We start from the raw sequence: 20,107 nt of genomic DNA, 5'->3' as shown, positions 1-20,107 counted from the left end.
GATCAGCTGCCCCACTACTACAGTACTTGCCCCACAGTGAATTCCTGGTACATTATGATCTGCCGCATCTTCTTATATCAAAAGCTGCAGGTGTTTTATTAACATCTTGAATAAGGAAATCTACCACAGCGTGCCTCATCTTATAAAGCTCCCACGCTATGCAATAACCTTGATGTCAATATTCAAGATTCAGACACAGTGTTTGTTCACAGGCGTGGGGAGTTATGGTAAACGTGGATGTTATGATGCCGTCACTGTGCAGGGGTGCTGGTGTTCTTGGGAGCTCTCAGGCATGTGTTTCTTTCAGGCTCTACTTATTTAGCTGTGCTACCACAAATCTGCCATCCTTGCACATTATACAGTAGATCCCTCATTTACACACTTACATGGACATACCTAATAAACTGTCATCTCTTTCTGCTCTGACTTCTGGTAATTGGGGTGTCTGCCTCAAAGGACTCAATCTCCCTGACATTATCTGAGAAATGTAGATACTGTATATCCTATGCCACACAATCGCGAGCAAGACTGCTGTGTGGAGTGAGACATCTGAGCCTGATTGGTTCTGTTCAGAATTTTATTTTTTTTAAATAGCCAAATTCATAATTGTACCCCTTACTAAAATGCATGCTGAATCATTTAAAAAGGGCTGTCCACACAAAACACGTAATATGGCTATTTGACTTATCCTAAAAAAGAATATGCCAAGGGTGTCCCCTTCCCATCTAATACTCTGATTAGGGTTACAGACAGAGACGGCTTGGCTGCCAGGGTCCAAAGATATTGTGAGACCATATGTAGTGAGCAGGAAGCAAACATGTGGTGTTATGGCATTATAGATACAATGAAAATCCAGTGGTGAACGTGGACGGAGTCCAAAGGAGATGCTGAGCATTGAGAAGCAGGATCCAGGCTAATTATCCTCCTCATCATTATCAAACACGTCAGCCTTAAATGTGAGCTACAGCACACCATAGAAGAAGATCTACCGGAAGATTCTCATGTCATTTTCAACTGGTGGTTTAATGAAACGGGTCGTCAAAAACATGGAAGTACAGCTGATGTATTTCTAATGCTATTGATACTATTAAGTGAATACATTTTATTTCTAATAGTTGTTGACCAAAGTGCTGTACAAACTCTGTACAAAATTCTACTCAAGTGAATGTATTAAATATTTGCTACACAGCACTTTTGTTACAATGTTATGTTACATAAGCTACTACAGAGTATCTTTGTGAAGTCTGTGATGTTGTTGTTCAGTTTTGCCAACAGGATCATTTGGCAAGTGGTCATCATCAGCATTGACACATTTACATACCAAAAAACACTGCTGTAAAACTCTGTAAAAAGCTGTAAACTCAGCCATTAAAATGACATGATGTCATGTCACTCCAGTTATGAGGAATCCTAATTTCACCCAAAAATCACCAGAATATGTGAGCAGCTTTTATGGCAGTTGCTATGAAAGGCTTGTGCAGGTGTCAGTTAGCTGTCTAAATAGCAGCCTTCAGTAAAGTGTTACCTTTTTTTATTAGACTCATCTTCTAAAGGACTTAGACTCCCATCTCTGATGAGTAAGTGGCTCAGTAGTACAAATGTTTTCTATATATTTTTCAGTCTGTCCTTTTCCTTGTTCTATTTATATTTACTTTCCTCAGCTCTACCAGTCTCTGACACCTTTTTCCCATATATTGGCTTGCAAGTACAAATGGTTATACTCAAAGTCACAAAGACTTTCCATTTTAAATCCTATATGCCTCAAGTTCAGCTTAATTAATTATTCTCTGGACCACTTCTATAGAGGCTTTGATAAAGATGGCATTATCCCTGATGTAGTTCCTTTTCCTCATCAGCTCATGGGAGATGAACTTGGGATAGCCAAACCCCAACAAACTCTCATCCGGGCTGCTTCCACAGATGCTTCCCAACACCCCAGGCCGTGGCCTCTGGAAGTTCTTCCAAGTGGGATCTGGGCTGAAGCTCTCTGTGATGTTCTGGGGTTTAGATTGGGCTGGGTCGCTCTGGTCCAGCAGTGAGAAAGTGACACGGTATGGGAAGGGCCATTCCAGTAGCCCATCGTATTCGCCTGGTAGAACTCTGATGTAGACAGACAAGTGGGTTCCCTCACCACTACCGTTCCCGTTAGGAAAGGCGGAGACTTGGAGGCGGTAGCCATAGCGATGGGAGTAGAAGGGGGAACTAAAGAGCTCCAAGCTGCCACTGGTCCTGCTCCTGGCATCCCGAAGGTGACCGGTGTAATCTGAGATTTTCCAGAGCAGAGAGCCATCTTCACTGCCTGAGAGTTCCTCCACACGACGCCGCAGCTCCCGCAGCTCGAGCCTTTGCCGGTTTACTAGACCACACAGTAAGGTGAGGTGGGAGTGGGTGGTGTCTTCTATGTGACGAGCTACTGCAGGCTTGGAAGACTGGCAAGAAAGAGTGGGTAGAAGGAGATGAGAAGGGAGGAAGAAAGAAGACAAGACACTCACCACCTACTTTATTAGAAAACACTTTCACACACTGGCTACTTTATTAGGACAATCAGGTGCCATGCACAGTTGGTCAGCCCCCATCAACCCTCTTCATCACTGCTCAGTGTCTGACCACTAGACCACAGCTGACTGGATTTTTTTGTGTGTTGCAGACCATTATTAACATAACACACCAGCATGGCAGTTCGTATTGCACTGGTGTGTGTGGTATGAGATGTAGAGTTTGCACGCATCATGTGTCATTGAGAGTGGTCTAGCAGGGCAGTCATGGCCTAGCGGTTAGGGAACTGGTCTTGTGACCGGAGGGTCGCAGGTTCGATTCCCAGACCTGAGGCCATGACTGAGGTGCCCCTGAGCAAGGCCCTAACCCTCAATTGCTCACTTGTATAAAAATGAGATAAAAATGTAAGTCGCTCTGGATAAGGGTGTCTGCCAAATGCCATAAATGGTCTCCCACCTAAACCCCCAGCCAAAATGCTCCTGTTGTGAAAAACTAACAATTGATGTAGTAGAGATGGAAGATCACTAACACAATTTGTTACTGCTAAGAGAAATATTACAAGTTCTAACTGAACCCCTATACTTTTTTCCTAGTAATTAAATTTTGTTAATAAAGTCACGGCATGTCTATGCTGCACTGCTGTTCTGGCTGGACTGATGTCAGTAAGCAACTGAGCAAATCCCATGGGGGTAACAGCACAGTTATGTTGGGTAAGTGAAGTCCTAATCCATACTCTGTATTTGCAGCCAGCGTCTTTAAAGGGGCAGGGCACCATGGCAGTCCCACAGCTCTCCTTCACATGGGCCATTAAATCCTCTCGCGCGATGCCCAGCGTGCCACATTTATTCGGGCACTGCACGGGGAAACGTGGGCACTGGTTCTGATGATGCTGTTTCAAACCAGGGACAGACAAAGATTTTAATACAATGTCAAAAAAAAAGAATGAAACAAAAGAATCCTTGTAATAAAAAACTTGTGTGTAATAAAATAGTCACATCTTTGCATTGGGATAACCACAGCTTAATTACATCTCTGCAACTTGTAAGGCATGTGAAAGGGCAGGAGAACATCAATCCCAGTGAACAAACCTGAATGGTGTCACAGAGGAACTCTTTGCTACAGAACTTGCAGTTCAGCTTTCGTTTGGAACATTCGGACTGAGCATGCTGGGACAGCAGTTTGCGCACCACACGGGCCCCGCACTTATTCTCACAGTACAGCATCTCCTCTGGACACACATCCTGGTGCCTCTGTGGGGTGCAGACAGGGACAGACAGCTTCATGATCCACATGCGTCCTTGTTGTAATAAAATATTTTTGGCGACTGGTTTGCAACCATTTCACACAAATCACACTTTTATAAAGCAATCTTTGTGCATCTCTTTGTGCTACTTCAGCATTAACATCTAAAGTGCTGATGCCATGAATGGGGTGGAGTGGTTGCAGCATGCTGACTGACCTCGTGCGCCTCCCCGGTGAACTCCTCGGTGCAGTGGTCACACCGGAGCTTCCTCTTGGTGCAGTCGTGCTGCAGGTGCTCGGGGAGGTCACGCCGCTGCAGCTTCATGGCACAGCGGTTGGGGCATGGCACCACGTTATACGCACACACTGCTAGGTGGGCCTGAAGAAGAGATGGAGGGAGAGGTAATGGGGGTTAGAGTACAAACAGTAGCCAGTAGCCAGTAGTTCAGAGATCTGAAATAGCCTGACAAACACCTGAAACACCTCTTTAATACAAATGTTTACTCTGGCAATATCCTGAAAATGAATAAAAACAGTGCCATGGAAAGCATAATTAAGACATCTGTAGACATCTGAATTTCTTATTTCAGTTGGACTGTCATTATGGTTTTGTGTCATGGTGCACTGGGCACCCAGAAGGAGGACACACACACACACACACACACAAACACACACACACACACACACACACACACACACACACACACACACACACACACACACACACACACACACACACACACACACACACACACACACAGTTTCACTTTGACACATTATTTACAAACATTGTGAGGTGTTCAATATGAAGCAAGAAGTTAAGATGTGAAATTCCTTGCGTAATGAACCAGGGTTGCAACATTTTACCGCCTGATTACTTCAAGCTTACTACTGATGCCTAAATTTTACCGCCTGAATTACTTCAAGCTTACTACTGATGCCTAAATTTTACCGCCTGAATTACTTCAAGCTTACTACTGATGCCTAAATTTTACCGCCTGATTACTTCAAGCTTACTACTGATGCCTAAATTTTACCGCCTGAATTACTTCAAGCTTACTACTGATGCCTAAAAGCCTTCAACTTTATTCAAACACCTACCTTGCACCTACACTCACTGGTAACTTGTTTAGGTACATTCTGGGCCCAGTCTGGTTGCTTTGTTAGGTACATTCTGATTACAGAAACATTGCCACCTGGACACTGGGTGATGGCTATTATCAACAATAAATGAGTGTTGACAAGGTACTGGCACATTAAGTGGACGTCATGCTAGTATGAACGTATACGACTAGCAGTGAGTTTATAATACGCGTCAATTTTGCAGCTAGATTGAGGATGAGTCTGAATCTGAGGTCTAGGGGTGGAGTTTGGCCAACACAGATTGGCCACAGCAACATATGAGCTGTACAGTATATGCGGACACACAGCGTTTCAAATAAATAAGCGTTTCTATTAACATGACTGGTGAGCGTACACACTTCTCATCTGTGTCCCCTAAACACAGGTACGTTTTTATCCAAGAAGACTACATAGGCATGTCTGGATGTGTGCATGTATGCAGGTGTGCGTGTACCCACAAGCACGAGTGTGTGTGTGTGTTTTACCTGAAGCTGTTTGTTCTGTGCGGCCCAGCGGCAACCCTCCTCACTGTGAATGCAGCGGATGGGTAAAGCCAGAATCTGCTGCTCGAGCTCCACATCTGGAAAAATCTAAACGACAGCAACAATTATCTATGCATAATTTCAGTCTGCAAAATAAAATCAGTAAACATCTCACTACAGATCTCCGCAATAATACGAGAATAATACACAATACTATACAAGAAAACGGAATACTTTGTATACTAGGCTTTCGTCCAGGCAAATGTGTGTGCTGCAAATGCAGATGTACAATATAACAATTAAAACTGCAACTGCACAATATGGTTATTGTAACAACCACAAAGGCAATTAGACAACAGTTAACAATACTTAATAAACAAAGAGTTAAAGCCATTTATCCCAGGACATTTCCCCGAAAAAGTGATGTTGTTATTAAGAACATTTGGAGCAAAGTATTTTATAGTCCCACCAATATGGACATTGTCATTTGGGTCCCTAAGGAGTGTGGGAGTGTTTGGGGAACAATGTATTTTATTAGATTTTATTATTTGTATTCAAAACATATAGTATTGTGCAAAGATTTTAGGCCATCCAAGAAACCTGACATTAATAAACATTTTTAGTGCTCATTTGAATAGTTTTACAGTTCATTTATAAAGGCAGTTAGTGTTCTAAATGGTCTCATGGCAAATTGTTCTTGATTTTGTCTTCTGACTTCAGCTGCTTTTGTTGTTATCGCAGTCCAAGTGAAACCACACAGCTTTGGCTATGTGGAGGCTGGGGTCTTTTTTGCCCAGTCTATGTTGCTCTAGGTCTTGAAATGTCTTTTCAATGTGTTAATGAAAAAGATTTTATTCATTTTTTAATAAGTGTTTCTTTTCATTAATGTTTTATTGTAGTTTTTATTTCAATGTCATACTGAGTCTTTGCATGTAAATAAACACATTGCACAGACATAGAGTATATTTTCATGTGCTGCCTATGACGTTTACACAGTGCTGCAAATGTTCTGAACTATAAGAAGTGGGTGATATTATGTAATGGAGGATAAAAGTTTTGCAGAGTCTCATGCCTGAACGTGCCTGAAGGTGTGAACTACCACTGCTCTTGGTGGTTCTACATTAGAATGGTGGACCACGCAATCTCTAGAAAATATCAACTCTGTAAGACAGCGGAGTGCATGTCGGTGCTCTGATCCTGCATACTTACTTTGGCATAGTCGAGAGGCAGCTGATCTTCTGGGCACTTGAACACTCCCTCACTGCAGGAGACACAAGTGACTGGCTTTGAATGAAGGCACTACCCATGCAACCATGACAGAATTGACGATGTTGGCAAGCATAACATGTTTCACAGAAAATTTGCACTGAGCCTGTTTTGGATTTACTATGTGAATGTGAGTCAGTGAACATCTGTGACTTGCTAATTGTCGTCCACTGGCTACTATGGACATATGTTTGGGTCATAACACAGATTGGATCAAGTCTGTATATGCCCCAAATAACAAAACTCACAAAACTGATTATAATGTGATAACTGGTCAGCCTAATTAAGCCTTTAAATTGTGTTTTAATAGGCTCTTATTCATAGCAAGAGGTGCTTGTTTTTGCTTTTGTGTCACTTCTATGTCTTCTAGCCTGCCTCAAGAGGATTACATTCCTGATAACCGCCCAGTCCATTCCTTATTTTGAACCTATTAATGTCACCTTTGTCCAATTATCCTTAATGGTTTGTCTATTTAATCCTACCTATGCCTGTTAATTTTTGAAAAGTCTCGCTCAGCATTATGTATGGCGTTTCTAGGCCATTACTTTGAACTTCATTGTTGTGGTTCTGACCTCATGCTCGTCCTCCTCATTTTTGCTCGTTGTCTCGCTCATTTTTTGTCTGTCATCTCACCTGCTGTTTCTTGTACTGGACCTGGACTGTTTTGGCTTTGATTAAAACTATTGAATTTCAACCTGCATGTGACTCATCAAAGCTGATATTTACATGAGTCAGTGCTCTTCAGTGCTATTTCAGACATGAAATATGCTGCCCTTAAAACAAATCCTTGTTCTTTGGAAATGTCTGGCTTCTTTTGAACATGCCCTCCTCCGTCTGACTGGAAGAGCCACTATCGCTTTAGTGTCATATTCATGGGTATTCCTTGTGTTTTGAAACCCTTCTTAAGAGTTACTTCTGAATATATGATGCAAGTTGTGTGATTTCTTGAAATTACATATGTTTCCAGGAAGTACCTGAGTATTTTGTAAAACCAGGGCATGCATTTCTAAAACTTGAGCTATCTAGAACTTTCTTTAGGATGACTCTGTTAGTCACTGTTACATCAATGATTACATCCAGCATATAACTTGCCATGTACACAAAAAACACCAAAAGGCCAACCAAAATGAGGCAGGGTGAGATGTGTCAGGTTGTGTCAGGTTGTTCCCAGGACAGGACTGTGCCATGCCATTGAAATATTGCTGTTTTAGACGTGCTGCAGCTACACATTGTAAATTACATTCATTGGTGGGTATGGATGGAGCCTGTGGGTATGGATCAGGAGGATGCTGATTAAAAATGTTACCCTTACAAAGCTTTCCAAATGACACCTCATAAAGACACTTAAGAGTCTACGTATTCTTATTTGCACGAGAGAGGCTTACTTGAAGAGAGGCATTCTTTGTCCACCTACATTTCTTCTGTTTACACTGAAAGTGAAGGAGCTTCACAAAGAAACCTGCACTGTACAAATAACCTGGTCCTAAAGCCCAAAACCAGTTACTGACTTATGTGGTCAACTGATAACATGAGTGAAACTGGCAGCATACCATCACAAAGATAACATCTACAGTAAAGCTTGAATTCTGAGGGTTGTTATGTAAAAAACACATACGCTATGCTTTTGTGAAACTGTGACAAGATCGATCACTACAAAACCTCATGTTGTGTTATTACCAAGTGCTCAATCTCTAATACATCAGAAATTACCTAATGTAGCAAGTGATGGTCTGTAATAATGCTACAGTAGGCTACTCAATATTTAATGACAGGGCAACTCACTAGGAAATAAACCTTCACTTCACTTAAACTGCAGTTAGGAATTATAAACAATGGCCATAGTTCTAAAAAGAAATCACTTGTATTGGTCTAGTTGGATTAGTAGAAGGCAGCTGTGATTTGAACTAAAATGTCTGTTTTGTACTTTAAAATTCTTGACGTCTTGCTGGACCTGTTTAGCTATAATTCACCACAGTGTTGCAATGTCACAAGAGCTTCTGCTTGTAACTGATACATGCAGGTAGACTTGTGCAGTGGAAGTTGAATTCTTAATAAAATATAGGCTTCTAGTTATCAAGATAAATACTGAAGCTATAATGTCATTGCCTGTAGGGCAGTTTTTAGTTTGTCTAATCAACTTATATATCTCACGGACGTATAAGGGCTTTTAAAACATTTATCCTCTTAATTTTGCCTAAAAATTGTGTTTGGGAACTGATGTGCATGTGTCACAATGAAAAAACATGTCTAAAGAAAATGGAAGGAGGCATATTCATTTGCATACGCATCTTAAGTGCGAGTATGCACATCTCGCCTTTAGTAAACGTTAGGATGTTTTAGCTTCAAGATTAGCGTTAGTGTTAACTTTAAGTAACAAAAGGCCTACCTGAGGTATTCCTGTAGACAGGTATCACAGAACCTGTGACCACAGGTGGACACCTGGACGGGTTCTCTCATAGGCTTGCGACACAAAGGGCACAGAAACCGCCTTCTCGGTCGCTCCAGAAACTTGTAATCTAAACCTGGCATAATGTTTTTATCGCTTCGGGCTGAATAGTCCAAAAAAAAGCAGAGTCCAGATTTAAAAGTTTAAACTGCCTTGTCAGCTTTCTTCGGGAAAAACACAAAAGCCACTAAGTGAATTAATAACTCGCTAACGTCTTCTTTATCGTTTAAATCTTCTCTCAGAAAGTGTAGCGCGAGGTTGCTGCGTGACATTTCCGGAATCAAGGTGTCTGGAGAAAAGGGTTTTGTACACTGTCCCCCTCTAATCCAGGAGGAGGAGCCACGTCTTCATCCATTAATCCAACACACATTTCACTTAACATAACAATAACATGACAACGGCACAGCAAGCATGACAATTAGACAATCTTGATCTTAATTTTGGGCAGTTAACAGATAGGTAGGTAGGTAATATCTGTTAATTCACTCACTCACACCCATTACACCTACAGAAACTATGTCAGTTTGGAATGCCGCGCGCGCAAGAGTGTGTAAATGTGTGTTTTCAAGAATTGGGGAATTATTATTATTAAACAAGAATTTTGAAAGTGATCAGTCTACATGTGAGTAATGCTGATTTAAATATTCTGACTAAAGGATATATATTTTTTTATCATAAATACACATCAAATTACAATTATGATATAGACTCTTAAAATACATGTGTGGGGCTTTGATGAATGGTCTCATCGAAACGAGTTTCAACTTGCAGAACTGGTTTTACTTCCTCATTCTTCACAGGGATATGGTTTGACCTTACTTTATGACCAAAGGAAAACAATGAAGAGAAAACATTTATCCAAATAATTAACTAATGTAGAACAGCAAACACCAGAGTGGCAACAAAGCTAATTTGTGGATACTGCAGGAAGTTCCCATGGTGCAATGTTGGACTATGCTCACTGCAGGAGTCATTCTTCGTACTGTGCTTCCTGTTTCAGAAGTGACCTAGCAAGTCTGAGTTGTCTTTGTTATGTTTAAAGTGTAATGACTCAGTAGGGACAATTTGGCATTTTAAAGTCTGTATTCCTCATTCTCCACACGTTACTTTTTTAATTATTTTGAATGCTGATCTTGAATAAATCATATGAATTATGAATAATATGCCATAAAACTGAATAATAATTCTGGAGTCCGAGGGGGTGGTTTTTGTTTAGCAGTAAAATAACTTGAAATTTCTATGTAGAAGTAAGTCATATGAAGAGTTGCATCATTTGAATAGAGTATATGTAGTGAATACATGTAGTCAGTACAATATAGTATTGACAGTGCTGAAATCTACCACAAGCTGTATACACTGTCACGTCTAGTCACCCCCACCTGTCAATCATGTCTTGTTTCCGGTTTTTTTTCATCCATGTGCTTTTGTTTTGGTTTTCCATGTGATCTTGTTGTCTACTGATATATTCTCTCCTAACAATTTGTAATTCAGCCTCTTGGTATTGCTGTCACCTATTGCTGTCATTCCATTGTGATCTCCAGTGTATTTATACCCTGTGTTTTGTCTAGTTTGTCTCATTATTAATGGAATTAGGAGTTGTATCCATGGTGTTCATGGTTTGTTCAATTGCTATTATTTTTGTTTCATCAGTGTTAGCTCATTCTGTTACTGTGTTCATTTCTTGTGTTATTATTTATTGTGGTTTCTTGTTTAAGTTTGTGTTTGTCTCTTTCCCTAGTCTACATCGTTTCAGTTTTCTCACCTTGGATGTATTGTATGTAGTCTCCTTATTTCTGTAACCGTACGTTTTGTGTTTAGTTAAAAATTTAAATATCTTCTGTGATTGCATCGTATCCACTGATTTGTTCCTGGCGAGCGTTACATACATAATTAATTTCTTCAATGAGAGCAAAATTCAATTAAATTTCACACGATTTGACATAAGCTACCTAAGCTCAGTGCCACACAATTTAATGTGAAAGCACAAAACACACAACTGTCTGCAGAAAGGGGTTTATTTTACAGCTACAAAATTTTCTTCTACTTCATAAAATTCAGTCCAAAATCATGTACATGGAACTGTGATAGTAAAGTTGAAAAAAAGAAAGAACAATGGAGATGTAAAATTTTAAATGAACACTGAATACATTGACAATCCCAGAGTGCTCACAGTACTTTAAGTGAAGTGATTAATAGGTCCCTGCTATGCAGCATTGTGAAGCACTTCTAAACAGAAACGTTGTCAAAGCCCTAGAAGCCGCAGCACTGAACAGTTTAGTGATTCCACTTCTTTCACATGCCAAACTGAATTCACCAAGTTGACAAGCTAAATCAGTAGAGTAAAAACAAATGAACCATACACCCACGCACGCACGCACACACACACACACACACACACACACACACACACACACACACACACACACACACACACACACACACACACACACACACACACTGTTCAGTAGTTTAACCTTGGTTTTGGAAACTCCTTTCAATCGGTTCAGTCAAACTTATTGGAAACCTTAAATGTTTTAGCTTCTAAAGCATTGTTAGTCAACAATCATCACATTAGTCAGAAATCCTTGATTATGCACAAAAGAAAATGTCTTTTGAACAATTTTAAAGATAAAAATAAAATTCTTAAAAAGTACATACCTCTCTGTTCACTTATGCATACTAGATTTGCAAATCATGTTTATGAAGTGTAAAAAGCCCTGAATCATAGTGAAATGTTTTCTTTTCCTTCATGAAAGTGTTCCATTTTCAAGGTAAAATATATTTAAAAAAACTGTACTTCATGCAGAGCTAACGGACAGAAGCAAATTAATGATAAAGTGCTGATATCATTAAACGTCACATTAGGAAATCATTTCATTAGGAAATATTCATTGTAATTAACTTCATATGGATGCCATGAATTCACTGGAAATCCTTCATTAGATTCTGATTATTTAAAATGGTTTTAAGGTCCTTAAAACATTCAGATTAAATCAGGGAAGAAGAGCTGCACGTAGGCATGGACATCAACCGTCAAGTGACCAAAATCCTGCGTGGTGGTTTTCTTCAAGATGAACGGACTCTCTTATGCAGCAAAATACTTCTGTAAGGAAGAGTACATCGTTCATCAGAGCAGAGCAATTATAATATTTTATTTTAATTTAAAAAATGAAAATAGCTATATAGTTTTACATTTAAATGTAAACTACTCTCATTCTTTCTCTCTCTCTCTCTCTCTCTATATATATATATATATATATATATATATATATGTAGACAACTTGTTTCACTGTTATCGGTTCAATATTCGGACAATAAATACAACCTATAATGCAACAGATTAAGCATTCTGGGTAATTTACGCCTTCTTTGCATATTACTACATTTATAACAAAAATACTAATTAGAGATATGTAGTTTTTCTTTGTAAAGTACAACCTGTGTTTGGAATTTTTCCTACAGCAGATTTAATTTTTTTTTCATTCTGCTGTTTTCTCATTAACCAAAATATCTGATGATGGACTGTGGAGTTTTGCAGTTATGTACATTTTCTGAGTGCTTCCTTATACCTGCTTCAAATCAATTTCAAAAAGGGGCACTTATCATTTGAGAAGGGTTAGTTCCAATAATTGTGATATCTGTGACATGACAATGTGATTATTGATTGATGATTATTAATGAATTATTAATGACATTAGTGAATTTTTCATTTTAAATTAAAATTAATTGAGTTTAATCTGTGTTACACCAACTGAACTGCAGTCTGAAGTTTAACTCATAAAGGTAAAACTATTATTATTAGTTTTAGTAATAAATAATCGGTGGGATATATTAAGCAGCAAGTTAGTATTTGAAGTTGTGTTTGAAGCAAGAAACATGGGTAAGCCTTGCCGTCCTGATGTGAGTTTCCCGAAACGTTCTTAGCGCTAAGTACTTCTTAACCTCATACGTTTCATACGAGGTTACGAAGTACTTAGCGCTACGAACGTTTCGGGAAACCCACCCCTGGTGAGTAACTGCATGCATTGTGTGTGTGTGTGTGTGTGTGTGTGTGTGTGTGTGTGTGTGTGTGTGTGTGTGTGTATATTGTGACGACCGTCACTTGGACTCTTCTATCGCGGTGTGTGTGAAAGGTAAGAGGAGAGGCGGGGTATGCATCCACCTCCCATAATGCAATGCGAGTTCTTGTTTACCAACTTAATTGATGGATATTGTTTTTCTGGCACTATATTGTGTGCTGTTATTAACTGTAGTTAATGCCACCAGACTGTTAGAGCCATAAGCAGAGGTTAATGCAAAGCACTATGACGCAGGTTGTTAGTGTAATTAAGTACTTCTCTACAGTGAAGGAGGGTCTGTTTGTTTGTGTAAGGGAGAGAGCTGTTTACCAATAAAGAAGTGCTGTTGGTTAAAACTGGATGCTGCCTTGTTCGCGCACATCACAATATATTTATAATATTATATACTGAACAGCCACTTTATTACAGACACCTATCTAGTATCGTGTTGAACCTCCTTTGGCCTTGAGAACCGTAACAGTTTGTCCTGCTGAAAGTGTTCTTCTGCCTTAGGGTAAACAACTGCCATGAAAGGATGAATGTGATCAGCTACAATGCTTTGGTAGACTATACAAACATCCATCCACAGGTATTAGAGGACCCAGGTGTGCCAAGAAAACATTCCCTGCACTATTACTCTTCCCTGTACTACTCATACCTGAAGTCTCAATGATTCATGCTGCTCGTGCTAAATTTTGACCATCTCATCAACATGCAACAAAAATCTGGTGATGTTTTTCCATTGCTCATTAATCCAACTTTTGCACTCTTTTGGCCACTGAAGACTTAATTTTCTGTTTCCCTTAGACAGCAATGGTGCTTGAACTGGTAAACTGCTGTACTAGCCCATCTGTGCTACAGAACAATGAATTTTGCATTTAGTTAGATGGAACATCAGTGTTGTATTCTGCTGCAATTTGCTTGGCAGTGAACCACCTGTTCATCAGAATGATTTTTCCATTCTGACTTATATACTGGATTCACAATGAAAACGATCTGTGGAAAACCTGCTCACCTGATTTTATGATTTGCTCTGAGGTCACTAATTTCCATACAGTGTCTCTAATAAAGCGTCCCTTCAGTCTGTTTGTGCGTGTGCATTCTACATGTAGCGGTGTCAAAAATCATGAATCTCTTGAACCAATGCGGTGCCATAATCACCATGAAGACAGCAGGCCTGGCTCTTACCTGCAGCATCACCGCGGCAACAACGGCGAGCAGAGCGAACAAGGCCCAGCGTCCCAGTTTGCCCAGTTCCACCTGGTTGAGGATGAAGAAGCGCGCCCAGCCGAGCTTCTTGGCCGTGTGTGGCGGGTAGCGCATCTGGTTCATACCCTCCATCTTCAGCTGCTTGATGAGGCAGCCACGCTGGTGACTCAGCTGGTCAAAGGTGAATTTGCCGTGGTAGCTGCCCATTCCACTATTGCCTGCAGGGGGAGCCGCAAACATAGTTTTCCTTAAAAACATAGTTTTCCTTAAAAACATAGTTTTCCTTAACACTGGTTGAAACTGAGAGGTCTGGCATTATAGGGGAATTATGTCAATATGAAAACAATGTCAGTTGAGTTAACTCTGGTAATAAGTCGAATCAAAGCTGTATATTTTTGTATTTTGAGTAAATGTTTTTGAACTGCAACATGAGTTTAGAGTATCTGCTTAAATAGAGTGGAGACAGGTGGCAGTGAAATGCAATTTGAGGGTGATATGACTCACCGACACCACCAAAAGGAAGAGAGCTGACTGAGAAATGGACCAAGCAGTCATTGGCTAGCACTCCTCCACTAGAGGTCTCTGCGATCATACGTTTGATCAGCTAAAACAGAACATGAGAAAAGAATTTTAGTTTTGCAATAAGCAAACATTTTCTTAGAGCTGACCTAGATCTTATACAGTACTTTAAAGCCACAGTCAGGGATTTGTAAAGACAATTGTTTAAAGCCATTTACAGCTTATTGTTTAACTGGTTTTGAAAATGATGAGATAAACAACATACTTAAAACTGCAGTTAAGTTTGTGAAACCATGTGGAATTAAGTGAAGTTCAACCTTCAGATATTGTCCAGTTGATCTGCAGAGCTTCATAACCCAAGTAAAGTATAAATAAAGTGTTTTCACCTGTTTACAATCTCCACAGCCTATATATACTGCCTGTTAGAAGGTTCTTATAAGGTATTACCACTGTGTACACAGAGTTACAGAGTTGTATGTCCTGTTGCTTTGGCTGTTGCTGTTTGACTCTGCTGTTTATTTTTTGGGATTTGCCCCTTTGCCTGTTTGTATTTTACCTTCTGATTTTGACTGGCCTTTTGTCCCTGTTTAATCCCTTTCACAAACCCTCCTGGTGTTGTTACCGTCTTATGCTGGTTTTGGCCTGTTTTTCACTACATACATATTGCCCTTTCTTCAGTAAGGATCACTTTCATGTGTGGGGGTCTGGCTGTTTGTGTTGTGTTACACTAACAAAAAATCAAGAAGCCTGACTATTCCCCTCAGCTCAGTTCAAGTTTCCCGTTTAAAGGTAAACACCTTGTTGTCTGAGCTGAAAATGTAGAGGGCCAAGGGTTTCTCTCTCTGGTTGATGAAGTCGATGGCTTCATCCACACTTCCTACACACAGGATGGGTAGCACCGGCCCAAAGATCTCCTCCTGCATGACCTTTGCCCCTGGCTTCACATCCCTTAAGACTGTTGGGGCTGTGGGGGTTAAACAATATACATTTTAGACAAGTTCATGACAAAATTTTAAACAAATTAAAAGCAATATGTTTAGTGTCAAAATGTAAATATGTTTTTAAAACAATCATTGGGCTGTCTGCTTAAGTCAGCTGATACATTGCTGCTGTAGAGAAAAGGTTAAGGGCTGGTATAGCTGCCTAGTGTATTTACCAATGTAGCACTCTGACTCATTATTTTCTCCTCCCATCGCTACAGTGCTGCCTTCCAGCAGCGCCATCACTCTTCTGAAGTGGCGCTCGTTGATTATGCGTCCGTAGTCTGAACAGGTTTTGGGATCTTGAGTGTAGAATTTCTTGGAGAAATGAAAGCCACCAAAATGAGGCAGATGATTTTAAATTCCCTTTCATAACTGACAGAGAGCCGACATGACGAGCGAAGCGACAATACATTTTCCTTCTGATGTGAGGCCATAGTGGATTTTATATTCAGTAAACATACCTTCACACTCTTCTTGATCTCTTCAATAACTCTGTCTTGGATGCTGGGTTCACAGAGGATGTAGTCTGGAGCAATGCAAGTTTGTCCACAGTTTGTGTACTTTCCCCAAGCAATACGGCTATTATAATCACAGACATCACATAGTTATTATAAAAAATAACTAATGTTACATACCAAAAGATCTTACTAATAGTAATGAAGCAGTTGCTGATGTTTTAAAACACATATCTCGCCTTGATGTTGATTCATCTTCCTTTACTGGACTCACCGGCAGGCAACAGTGATGTCACAGTTCTTGTCGATGTAGCAAGGGCTCTTTCCCCCCAGCTCCAGGGTAACGGGTGTTAAGTGCTTGGTAGCTGCCTCCATGATCACCTTGCCCACCGTGCAGTTGCCCGTGTAGAAGATGTAATCAAAACGTTGCCGCAACAGCTCCTGGGTCTCCTGGACACCACCTGTGACGACTGGGTAAACCTCCTGAAACAACCAACATCACAATCAGACAGCATGTCTCCGTGTCTTGACATCAACCGACACAGAGCTGCACACATGTGAACATGTCAAACAAACGGTAACAGTAGAAGGGAACTGGTGGCTCTAACAACTCTTGTGGTGGTCATGTGATGATCATGTGTAGCATTGGGCTTCTGCTTTCTTGAATGACTCGTTAAGAGTAACTAAAGAACCTTACAAATACACCAATGAAGTTCCAATATTAGCTAGCCAACAGCTAATGAAACACTCTCAAGATTTAAATAGCTGGTAACCACTACATAACCACAAGTAAAGAACACCTCAAAAAGATTAAAGTAAGGCAGAAGTGCAATTTCATGGTGAATAATGATTAAGATTTTTCCAGTGCATAACCCTAATGACAGTGATTAATGATATCCAACCTTGTCAATGTACAACGGCAGAATCTCCCCCATCACTTTGCTGGTGTGTACACACACCTCGGATGGTTTAATTACAGCAGCGTTACCTAAAAGTTAAACACATATTCACTCAAACAGTTTGAATGCAACAGAATGTAATCAATGACATTGTCAAATATGTACATTACAATGTAAATGCAATAAAACTATAAATATCAAATGTGACAGGTATTGTGGAGGATAGTCTATATATTATGGAACAGATACAGTTATTATTATTATTGGTAATATTATTATTAGTGTTGTAGTTATTATGACAATGTCATATACAATATGACAATGTAATATACAGTATTTAGTAACACTGAGTTTGAAACAGATATTATTGTGAATAACTGAACAGCTAGTTGTTTAATAACTTCATTTTGAGATCAAATATTTAGTGAGATAAGCCTAAAACATTCTACAAGTATCATTGTGAACCTTAGCACAGAGAGATTAAAGACTACCAGGGTGCTGACTCTGCCTCTAACCTAACAATGATAACAGCTATAGGGAGGGACCCTGAAGTGTACTATGTTCACTTAGCAAACAGCACTGGGACTGGGACAAGGTGCAGTGCCATGTGGGGTCAGGTTCCTTTACACTGATTCCTTCCTATTTAGATGTGGGCATGGCTATGGCTTGGATGACCAAGAATATATAAACCCAACAGAGGAAAATATAGTTAGATGATTAAAGAGTAGAGTAAAGAGAATATATTCTATTCCATTGATGAATTTGTGGGACAGTTTTAGTTTAAACACACAGGAATCATCAAAGAAGTTTGGTGAAAATGTGGTAGACTTCAACAGTTCCACCACAGTATAATACACTGATGTCATGCAGTAAAGCTGGTAAAGGGTGACCATCAATTAGCAGTAGGCCAGCTAAGATAAATAAGCATATTAAACAACATATAAAGACACTAAATCACATCTCAGCATTCTCACTTTTCAGAAACACATATTGAATTGATTAGTGTATTGAATTGCTGTGTATTGTAATGTATTGAGAGTTGTGTATTTTTCAGCCCATGAAAGGCTTGGTTTTAACTCACACCCGACACTGTCAGCTCACACAAGCATTAAATGCACCTGCTGCGATGGCTCCAATCAGGGGCTGGATGGTGACAGCCCACGGGTAGTTCCAGGCGCCGATAATAAGCACCACTCCCAAAGGCTCGGGTTGGATGTACACCTCATCCGAAAGGGTCAGCAGGTTTTTAGTGACCGGTCTTGGGGCGGCCCACTCCGCCAGCTTGCTCATGGCCAGGTTGATCTCACCCTCCAGCCCCAAGGTCTCATAAAGAGGGGTGCCAAACTCACTCTGACAGGAGAGAAACCCACACCAAATATAAACGCAAATGCCAATATCATATAAATGCTAATATTAGCGCACATGCTAAATTTATACATTTCAGAATTATTCTGTAGCCAAATGACATGGCAAAGTACAGATCCATTATGGCCATGTTGTGCCATTTCGGTGTACTGTACACACCTGTGCTTGTATGAAATGACAACAGAATTTAACTGAATTTGGTACACTCTGAGTGATTCCGATATAAACGGCGGTCTGGACAGTGTCGCACCTTATTGAGGTCCTTTTTGAGGGCATCTGCGATATCCTTCTGCCTCTCCACAATGAAGCGCTGCAGGTTTTTGAGCTGGTCAATGCGGTACTGTATCGGTTTGGTGCGGCCAGTACAAAAGGCCTTTCTGGCACGCTCCACGGCCCTCTGCTCTCGAGACATGCTGTGAAAGAGGAGGCCATTTATTTCACTGCAGCTCTACTTCTGTCACATCTGAGCTGATTTCATTCATTTCAACGGCCCATAGATACTGAGGGCCAGCTGAGCAGAACAGAGGAAAGAAGTTCCATAAATCAATATTTTACACCTGTCAAAGCACAATCCATTGAATTTAATCTACTGAAGCAGAATGTACATTGAAGTTTAGTACTTGGACTGGCAAATGAAGAAAACTTTATACTGATACTGCAAAATAGAAATAGAAATGATATATCTGATGTAGAAATGATATATCTGATGTAGACTAACCCAACTCAAATCAAGATCAAGGATAATAAATAAATAATCATGCAAACAAAAGTACACAGGGTTGCAACATATAGTCAAAAATCTGTTTCTATGTTTCTGGAGAAGTAGCCAAGTAGCCAAGTAGTTCTGTTTCAAAAGCAGGCTGTGTCATGTGACATCAGCTAGAATTAACTAGTAGTGCCTGTCACAGCGGATACAGCTACATCTCCGTCCACTAACCTGGAGGGCAGTCTGCTATGCAGCTATGCTGTTTCGTGTTCGTCGTTTAGCGCACTAAAAACAGAGTTAGACAGCGAAATGTAATGTACTGTTAGCCCAGACGACACGGTGCTGTAACTATTTGCACTGACGTTTTCAGTTCCTCGGCTACTTTGTATATATGACATTAGCAAAACACTGCATATGACGTGTCCTCTAAGAGATATCGTTGCAAATAGCCCCAAAACGGATACATTACCCTTATTCCGTTCCGTCTGGCACTTAGAGATGCACCGAACTTGTGCGGTTCCGGTTGATGATGGTTCTATGCTAGCAACCAACCATGGTAAACACTGTCCCGTTAACAGTACGGTTAGTGGGGAGGGAGGATATGAATGTGGGAGTGGACTAAGGCTCTCTAATGTTGCGAGCTGTTTATCGTGCTAAACGTACAGTGGAATGTGAAATATGTACTTATATTGTACTTATAGACGTTTATAATGTGCAAAAAGTGTAAAAACAATATTTCCGTTCTTTGTTGGCGATAACATGAAATCACGTGAAGCGTCAAGGAGTGCATAGTGGGTACTTTATTAAGGTTCATAACAACGACAAAAACGCATTCTACTGCTTTTGGAGGGTTTTGGTT

At 40.2% G+C, this 20,107-nt stretch overlaps 2 protein-coding genes and 1 long non-coding RNA gene across 4 annotated transcripts; 1 reads left to right on the top strand and 2 right to left on the bottom strand.

Moving 5' to 3' along the window:
• Window positions 1-1,004: 1,004 nt before the first annotated feature.
• On the bottom strand, window positions 1,005-9,359 carry traf4b (tnf receptor-associated factor 4b). Its single transcript, XM_076979632.1, has 7 exons — window positions 8,995-9,359; window positions 6,552-6,603; window positions 5,346-5,450; window positions 3,956-4,117; window positions 3,585-3,746; window positions 3,230-3,385; window positions 1,005-2,429 (listed from the first exon to the last, which is right to left on the bottom strand). The coding sequence occupies exons 1-7, from the start codon at window positions 9,135-9,137 to the stop codon at window positions 1,773-1,775; spliced, it is 1,437 nt and encodes a 478-aa protein (XP_076835747.1). The 5' UTR covers window positions 9,138-9,359; the 3' UTR covers window positions 1,005-1,772.
• A 12-nt stretch (window positions 9,360-9,371) lies between these two features.
• LOC143481580 (uncharacterized) lies at window positions 9,372-11,512 on the top strand. Its single transcript, XR_013122038.1, has 2 exons — window positions 9,372-9,676; window positions 9,855-11,512. It is a non-coding gene; the product is annotated as an uncharacterized LOC143481580 (long non-coding RNA).
• Window positions 11,052-19,865, bottom strand: aldh3a2b (aldehyde dehydrogenase 3 family, member A2b). Of its 2 annotated transcripts, XM_076979630.1 has the most exons (12): window positions 19,718-19,865; window positions 19,480-19,533; window positions 18,793-18,955; window positions 18,296-18,527; window positions 17,181-17,266; window positions 16,553-16,761; window positions 16,285-16,402; window positions 15,997-16,138; window positions 15,638-15,804; window positions 14,826-14,925; window positions 14,301-14,539; window positions 11,052-12,157 (listed from the first exon to the last, which is right to left on the bottom strand). In XM_076979630.1, the coding sequence occupies exons 3-12, from the start codon at window positions 18,952-18,954 to the stop codon at window positions 12,140-12,142; spliced, it is 1,473 nt and encodes a 490-aa protein (XP_076835745.1). In that variant the 5' UTR covers window position 18,955; window positions 19,480-19,533; window positions 19,718-19,865; the 3' UTR covers window positions 11,052-12,139. The 2 variants fall into 2 exon arrangements, with proteins under 2 accessions (XP_076835745.1, XP_076835746.1); XM_076979631.1 differs by lacking the exon at window positions 19,480-19,533 and having other exon boundaries at window positions 19,718-19,864.
• Window positions 19,866-20,107: the final 242 nt, after the last annotated feature.

Source organism: Brachyhypopomus gauderio, chromosome 18, assembly GCF_052324685.1.
Source record: "Brachyhypopomus gauderio isolate BG-103 chromosome 18, BGAUD_0.2, whole genome shotgun sequence".
Classification (NCBI taxonomy): Eukaryota; Metazoa; Chordata; class Actinopteri; order Gymnotiformes; family Hypopomidae; genus Brachyhypopomus; species Brachyhypopomus gauderio.
Note: the sequence above shows the minus strand (reverse complement) of the source record. Positions and strands in the feature narration are given on the sequence as shown.